Genomic DNA, 8404 nt, shown 5'->3' with positions numbered 1-8404 from the left:
ACTACACTACACTACTACTTTACCCAGAACCACCCAAAACTACACTGCCCAGAACCACCCAGAACTACACTATCCAGAACCACACTACCCAGAACCACTCAGAATTACACTACCCAGAACTACACTACCCAGAACCACCCAGAACTACACTACCCAGAACCACCCAAAACAACTTTACCCAGAACCACCCTGAAATAACAATAACTTACCCAGAATTACTCAGAACCACCCAAAATTACCCAGAATTATTCAGAACTACCCAGAACCACCCACAATTATCCAAAATTACCCAGAATTACCCAGAATAACCCTGAATTTACCCAACCACCCAGCCTGCCCCTCCTCTGCTCCTGGGAATCACTTAGTCACAAAGCATCACTTCTCAGTGAGAGGGTCTCTGTGTTGTGGTGCCCTCAGCCAGGAATAATCACATGATGTAATCTGCTGTTCTAATCACATGGTGTAAGTGATGATGTACTACATAGTCTTCTAACAACATGACATCATCACTCATTCCATGATGGCACTTCAAACAAAGTGTGCTTTACACTTGTGAAAGTGAGATGTGAAAGTGAATGGATGTATTGTTAGTGTTGACAAGCTGTGTGTCTGTGTGTACAGTGTGTATGAGTTCAGTGTGTGTGTATGCGAGGTGTGTGTGTGTATAGCCTCTGTGTCCAGGTCTGTGATTCTCACGGGGGAGGGTATGGTTGCTGTGTGTGTGTGTGTGTGTGTGGTGGCAGTGTGTAGTGCTCCGGAGGCGATGCAGCAGGAAGTGTGTGTGTGTGCGGTGGCAGTGTGTAGCGCTCCGGTGGCGGTGCAGCAGGAAGTGTGTGTCTTATCGCGCCCCGCCATGCTGCCCGTCTGCAGGCGGGGGGTGAGAGGTGGCTTCCTGTCATTCTTCTCCTCCACTCAGTTCCCAGGAGCCACTACACACACACGGTTCACACCACACATACACACACACACACACACACACACACATACACGGTTCACACAGCCTAGCCTCCAGCACAGACGACTCAAACTACCTTAGTGACGACCCTACAGCACTGGGAGAGACTGGGAGATACTGGGACTACCTTAGAGACTACCCTACAGCACTGGGAGAGACTGGGACTACCTTAGAGACGACCCTACAGCACTGGGAGAGACTGGGACTACCTTAGAGACTACCCTACAGCACTGGGAGAGACTGGGACTACCTTAGAGACGACCCTACAGCACTGGGAGAGACTGGGACTACCTTAGAGACTACCCTACTACATTCACACTACACTCCTGACGGTTGACAATGCTGCTGGACATACACACCTGTACCAACATTTAGTTCTGCTGAGCTGAGCCAGGCCGGGCCGGGCTGAGCCATGCATACTATCCACGGGCTGTGTAGGGTCTGCATCGGACGGAATCTACCCCAGGTGGGTGGCCTCGTCTTCAGGTGTGAGGGGGGCAAGGCAGGCGTAGGCGTAGGGGCAGGGGTAGAGGGGGGTAGAGGGGGGGGCAGGGGTAGAGGGAGGGTGGAGGCAGGGGTAGAGGGGGGGGCAGGGGTGGGGGGGTAGATAGGTGGGCAGGGGTAGAGGGGGTTTTAGTGAGTAGAGGATGGAGGCAGGGGTAGAGGGTGGAGGCAGGGATAGAGAGGGGTAGAAGGGTGTTGAGGGTGGAGGGGGGTTTAAGGAGTTAGTGAAGCGGGTAGAGGGGGGCTGAGGGTAGAGGCAGTGGTGGAGGGGGGTTGAGGGGGTAGAGGGGGTAGCATGCAGGGAGAGATTGAGAGCGCTAGTTGAGGGTAGACAGGGTTAGAGGGGGTAATGAAGAGGGGTAGAGAGGGGTAGTGAAAGGGGTAGCGCTGGTTGAGGGTAGAGAGGGGTAGAGGGGGTAGTGTGACATTATTGTTAGCTTCTATGGAGTGTTTGTTGTATAACTTCAATATTGCCAATGGTGTATGTGTGTATGTTTATGTGTGTGTGTGGTGTTTAATGTAGTGTGTGTGTGTGTGTGTGTGTGTGTGGTAAGTAGAGAGGTTGGCGTGAGGTGTGTGTGTCAGTCAGTAGTGTGTGACAGCAGTGCTCTGACCCCATCCTTTAGGGAGTTGATCTGAATATGTATCTCAGAGCCGCTCAATTATTCAGAGAGAATTAAAAGTGTATGTTTCTGCAGGCTGAAGCAGGCTACTGCTTACACCAGAGGTAGCGTGTGTGTACCAGGGGAAGCTGGTGGAGGTAGAAATTGGATGTGTCCTCCAATGTCTACCTCCAACTCCCTAGGCTAACCCTAACCCCTAACCCTAACTCTCCGATGTCTACCTCCACCAGCCTCCCCTGGCATGTAGAGGTCCAGGTGAGGCTGTATACCAGCCAGCCTATCAGAGATCATCATCAGCAGTTCATGTTGAGATGACATACACTTCTATTCTATTCTATTCTATTCTGTTCTATTCTGTTCTATTATCTTCTGTTCTGTTCTGTTCTGTTCTGTTCTATCCTGTGGTGTTCTGTTCTATCCTGTGGTGTTGTAGGAGGCCTGGCAGCAGCAGCTGTGGTTGTGTTCAGAGAATAGAGGCACATCAGACCTGACATGTTGGATCTGCTGCCGTGGTTTGAGCTGAAGCCTCTAGACATCCTGACTGTGACTGTCCAAACATGAACTAACAGCACACACATATATATACACACACACACATACACACACACGCACACACTTGCACATGCACACACACACACACACACACACACACACAGATGGGCTATGCTCACACACACACACACACAGAAACTACGCTACACACACACACACACACACACACACACACATACACACACACACACACACACACACACACTGCAGTTAGTCAGTAGCCTACAGCAGCCTGGGGTTGATGATGAAGATGATCCTCTGCCTGCCAACCAACCACAGTGCTCCTCTCATCTCCCCCGGCAACGCAGCCTGACCCTGGGCCGGTCTCAGCACGGCGTGGAGCGGAGCTCTCTGATTGGCTGGAGCGGAGTGGCAGACATGTTTTAATATCCCAGCCTGCTTGGGGCCGTCGCCGGGGCTTCACGCCTTTGTCCTGGGAAAACTCCCAGGGGGCCGAGTGTTTACTCCGGTGGGGGGGGGTTGTGTGTGTGTGTGTGTGTGTGTGTGCAGGATATGACACAGTCACTCCAGCCACTCTGCTACCATGATGACAAGAGTAGCAGCTAGAGTTCCACTGCTGCTGGGGAGTAGCTAGGTTACTGACACTGCTGCTGCAGGGGAGTGTGTGTGTGTTGGGGGGGGGGGGGGGGGGGCAGTAGAGCTGCTGCAGGGGAGGAGGCTTTACGTAAGCCCTTGGATTTAGAGGAGACCTAATTCTCATCATAGGATTCTCATTGTCTCATAAACGGTGATTTGATATAGTCACTATTAAGCACATATGAGATTTGTGTGTGTGTATGTGTGTGTGTGTGTGTGTGCCGTTAGTTTGTGCTGATACAGTCACTGCTCTGCACTACGTAGCGTAGAGTTAGCGAAGAGGCTATCGTCCCCGCCTGGGCTCCAACCCCTGCCTAGCCCACCGAGCTAAAGCCTATGCATTACCCCAGGGATCTAACACAGGTCTTCAGGCCATGGTAGTCATCATGTCGTGTTCCTCTTCCTGTCAGGTGACCATCCTCCGAGGTAAAGATGGTTTCGGCTTCACCATTTGCTCCGACTCCCCCGTCCGCGTTCAGGCTGTTGACCCCGGTAACACCTGTCTGTCTGTCTGTCTGTCTGTAGATAATACCTGTATTTCTGTCTGTCTGTCTGTCTGTCTGTCTGTAGGTAAGGGACTAGCTAGCCACAGTGTACCTGTAATGTAGCATTATTATATAATATTTGTTGCTTTTTCATTAGTTTATTATTGTCCCTCTGTCATGCTGACTCTGTTGTTGTTGTATTCCAGGGGGCCCCGCCCACCAGGCTGGTCTCCAGCAGTGTGACACGGTCCTGCAGCTCAACGGTCTGCCAGTAGAGCAGTGGAAGTGTGTGGACCTAGCCCATGCTATCAGGTACCACCGGGCTAGACGTTATACACTGCACGCTACACCCTACACCCTACATCCTGCACCCTACACACTACACGCTACACACTACACCCTACACTACACACTTCCAACCCAAAATACATATGCATAAATCATCAGATGCATTAATCTGTGATGTGGAAAATAATATATACTTGTTTTTTCTTGCGTTCAATTATGTATCAATTTCAATTTAACAAGGGCTTTCTGAAGAGCAGTGAATGCAGCCTGAAGCTCAGAAATAGCCTGTTCAACAATTCATGGCAACATAATATATAACATTATCATCAGCATACAAATGGAGGTTACAGTTTTGTACAGAAGACCCAATATTGTTTATATACTGTAACCACCATCAAAAGATATATATTGCGTTCTATCCGTTAAATAGTTTTTAAACCATCTACTGGTCGAAATCTATTTCAGATGTTCACCTGTCTCTCTCTCTCTCTCTCTCTCTCATGTTCATCTGTCTCTCCCTCTCCCTCTCTCTCTCTCCTGACAGGACCTGTCCCTGTGAGATCCTGGTGGTGGTGTGGAGGACAGTGCCGGTCATGAAGCCGTACTTTGAGGGTCTGATCCACCGGCCCTCCTACAAGCCCTCGGCCTACGACACGGTGTCTCCCTCAGGGAAGAAACCAGACAAGACCCCCCCTCTGCTGTCCCACCCCTCCCACGGCAGGCTGGGGAGGAAGAGGCATGGGGGGCGGGGGGCCGAGGGCAAGACTGGGGGGCTCAGCTCTCTCTGGAGGGACAACTCCAAGAGGGAGGAGCCGGACTACAAGACCAGGATGCAGACACTCAAAGGCACGCGTGTCACTTCCTCCAACGGGGACAATTACATCATCCTCTCCCCCGTCGATCCAGGAAGTCAGGTGATTGATTATTGGTTATTGATTATGTATTAAGTGGTTATGGATTGATGATGGATTATAGATTAGGGGGTTGTAGATATCAGTCAGCCTGGAGAGAGAGAGAGAGAGAGAGAGAGCACTTTTACGGCTCTGACCTTCATGCATATTTAAGAGGAACATGTGATCTCCTCCTCTACACATCGTGACTATCGCTCTTCTCCTTCCAGATATTACAGCCTGTTTATCCAGACAGAAACGGGACACTCGGTAAGACATGGTTTACATTAAAGACGTGATAACAGCCTGACACTGACAGAGTGGATTTGTTTATTATGCTTTTATTTGTTGATTTTGTTTTAGACTTACTTTCGTGTTGTCCTCAACATGTACAAAACATTTCATGTCATACATTTCATGCAATGATGTTTTACAATAAGCGTAGAACATCTTGAGACTTGAGACTAGTTTCTGACGTGTTGTCCGTGGGTTCTCCAGGGAGGCTGTATCAGACCCATCCCACCAGAGGCCTCCAACAGACATCTGGTCTCCTCCAGAGCTCGGGTCTCCAGGGCTCGGGTCTCCTCCAGGGCTCTGGTCTCCTCCAGGGCTCTGGTCTTCAGGCTCGGGGCGTGCCGTTGCGGCGATCCATCATCAGCAGCACCTCCACCATGTCAGGTTACCAGCACAGCTACGGAAACTACCAGAACTGCACCATCGTCCAATCACACCTGCCCTGCTCCACCTACGGGACACGCGTCACGCTGGCGCCCAAAACACTCATCTTCCCCGTGTTCGTCCAGGTACCGCCTCTTCCTCTTCCACATTATCGCTCTATTCATCAGCTGTTTCAATATCTGTTCTTCTGTCAGGAGCTGTTTCATTGGTTCTCTTCTGCTGTGAGGAGCTGTTTCATTGGTTCTCTTCAGCAGTCTGATTTTGATTTGATTTGTTTTAAATGGATGGTACCCTCCATAAGTATTGGAAAGAGGAAGCATTTTGTCTTCTTTTAGCTCTATACTCCACTTGTTTGGATGTGAAATCAATTACTATGGGGTCAAAGTAGAAATTCTCAGCTGTAATGCAATGTTTTTTTTTTAGATTGGAGAAAATAATATGTGATAATCTCTACTTTAACCTTGTAGTATGATTTCAAATTCAAGATGTTGGAGTATAGAGCTAAAAGAAGACAAAATGTGTCCTCTTTCCAATACTCACCGTATCTGCATCACAGAAACCCTTCTCCAGTGTGGCCCTCGAACTGCTCTGTCGAACTGCTCTGTTCAATGATGAACAGAAACAGACAAGACATCTACTCATCAACTGTTTCATTGGTCTGTGCTGCTGTCAATCACATTTGTCCTCTGGCTGACCTGACAGAGGTGTCTGGAAAGGGGAGGGACACATTCTAGGACTGCTGATCAGCAGCAGTCATGTGACGATGACAATGATGAAAATGATTTCTTAATGCTGAACAGCAGCATGTCAATGTCAAACTGACTTTTATTTACAGACGTCCAGAGCAGACTGTGTTGTTGTGTCTGTTTAGAGAGACGTGGTAGACTCTGACTGACAGGTGTGGTGATGCTATTGTCTTCCAGCCGCTGGACCTGAGCACTGAGAGAACTCTGCTGCTGTCAGAGGAGATGGTCCTGCATGAGAGCAAACTGCTGGCTATCAAGGTACTGTTCTACGACAGGGGAGGCTGGTGGAAGTAGAAATCGGAGGACGGGCTCATTGTAATGCATGGGATGGAATGAGGAATGGTATCAAATGTCATCAAATCAAATGTATTTGTAAAGTGCTTTTTATTTAGACAAATGGACTAACCCTTCAGTCAAACTAACAGATCTGGACTAACCTTTCAGTCAAACTAACCCTTCAGTCAAACTAACATTTCAGTCAAGCTAACAGACCTGGATTAACCCTTCAGTCAAACTCATTTTCTTCAAAACTATCTTTCCCTGTTGCGATTTGTGCTAAACCAAAAGGTTTTCCTATGTAAGTAACCCCATGTAAACACAGGAGTTGGAATGATTCACAGTGATTCACAACAACAGTAATTTATTGGGCTCTTCAGAAACCATATTTTCTGGCTTGAATGTCTCAAATCATGTTATGAACCACTCTGAAGGTCACCTCTACTGTATGCTTTCTAAAACAGCATCAGTTTTCACCGTAATTGACTTTTCCCCCCCGTCAGGTCTGTAGTTTGAGCCTTGTGAGGCTCCGTAGGGACCAGAGAGAGAGAGAGAGTAGGCAGATAGGAAGGGAAACTCTACCTGCTACACACAGATCTGTTACCCTAGAGCGTTTCTGAGAAATGGAAGGCTGCAGGAGATGTAAGGAAGATGTAGAACGCTCAGAAGATCATCGGATACAGACCGACAGAAGAAGGTCCAGAGTGACTAAAATGGACATTTGCAGAATATGATAACAGAATAGTCGCGTGTGCTGACGTTTCAGAACATGTAGTGATATACAAGGGGATTGTTGGATTAAATATGGCTGAGTATGGAGTTTCACGTCCTCATAGATTTGGTATAGGCCCATATGTTTATGTTAGGCCTGTATTCTCAACTAAACAGAGCTTTTCAGATTAATCTGTCACCTTTATTGTTTATAGTCTATATTTTTCATTATTATTTTCCTTTTATTTATATAATTAGTTATTATATATGTATTCCTGTGTTTTGTGTTTTATTACAGTTGACAGGAGAAGCCATGTTATGAATAATAGAGTCCTCAGTGTTTCTGAGAGAGCTGCTCCACTAACCCAGGGAAGCTCTGTCAGTGGAGAACATGCTACATCACGACACACACACAGACCAACCCCAGCTGTTCCTTATGAAGTTACACACCACGACACACACACAGACCAACCCCAGCTGTTCCTTATGACGTTACACACCAAGACACACACAGACCAACCCCAGCTGTTCCTTATGAAGTTACACACCACGACACACACAGACTAACCCCAGCTGTTCCTCTCTAAAGCACTGAACCAATCTTCGTCTCACTCCCCTGAACATCAGTTCCTCAGTGAAACAGCTTGTGCCGATGTTACATCATTAACGCAGGGAGTTGTCAGTGATTGGATCACCAACACATCTGGTTAAAAACAACCACAGTGTCTGATAGAGAGGGTTAGAGTTAGAGATTCCGCCTGCAGCCAGGAGCAGCTCAGGTGTCCAGGGAAGAGAAAAGAAGCCGGGTTGATTCTGTGTCTCCAGTCCTGCAGCGGTGGTTGAACCAGCCGTGTTCTGGATCTCTGTCTCCCCCTGCAGGTGACGGTGCTCCTCTACACAGACCTGATGTTGCTGACCAGGGAGGACGAGGCTGACCACTGCAACGTCCTACAGAGTCCTCTCTACCTCCACCACCTCCGCCTGCGTGATGGTGAGTGCACGCACGCACGCATGCATGCACGCACGCACGCACACACACACACACACACACACAGTTAAGCTTGAATAATTTAGGATGCAACCTAAAAGGTGAACAGTT

The 8404-nt window shown here is 48.5% G+C and overlaps 1 protein-coding gene across 1 annotated transcript in view; it reads left to right on the top strand.

Moving 5' to 3' along the window:
- The first annotated feature begins 1079 nt into the window (after positions 1 to 1079).
- The window catches only part of rgs3b (regulator of G protein signaling 3b), a 13201-nt gene continuing 5876 nt past the window's right edge, over positions 1080 to 8404 (top strand). Inside the window, exons 1-8 of the mRNA XM_083673076.1 lie at positions 1080 to 1421; positions 3642 to 3723; positions 3923 to 4028; positions 4549 to 4918; positions 5125 to 5164; positions 5393 to 5697; positions 6496 to 6576; positions 8185 to 8296. Of these exons, the coding sequence (XP_083529202.1) occupies positions 1368 to 1421; positions 3642 to 3723; positions 3923 to 4028; positions 4549 to 4918; positions 5125 to 5164; positions 5393 to 5697; positions 6496 to 6576; positions 8185 to 8296 (1150 nt within the window). The 5' untranslated portion in view covers positions 1080 to 1367. The remainder of the gene's footprint in view (positions 1422 to 3641; positions 3724 to 3922; positions 4029 to 4548; positions 4919 to 5124; positions 5165 to 5392; positions 5698 to 6495; positions 6577 to 8184; positions 8297 to 8404) is intronic.

Source organism: Argentina silus, assembly GCF_951799395.1.
Source record: "Argentina silus genome assembly, chromosome: 7".
Classification (NCBI taxonomy): domain Eukaryota; kingdom Metazoa; phylum Chordata; class Actinopteri; order Argentiniformes; family Argentinidae; genus Argentina; species Argentina silus.
This window is presented reverse-complemented; position numbering and strand designations above follow the sequence as displayed.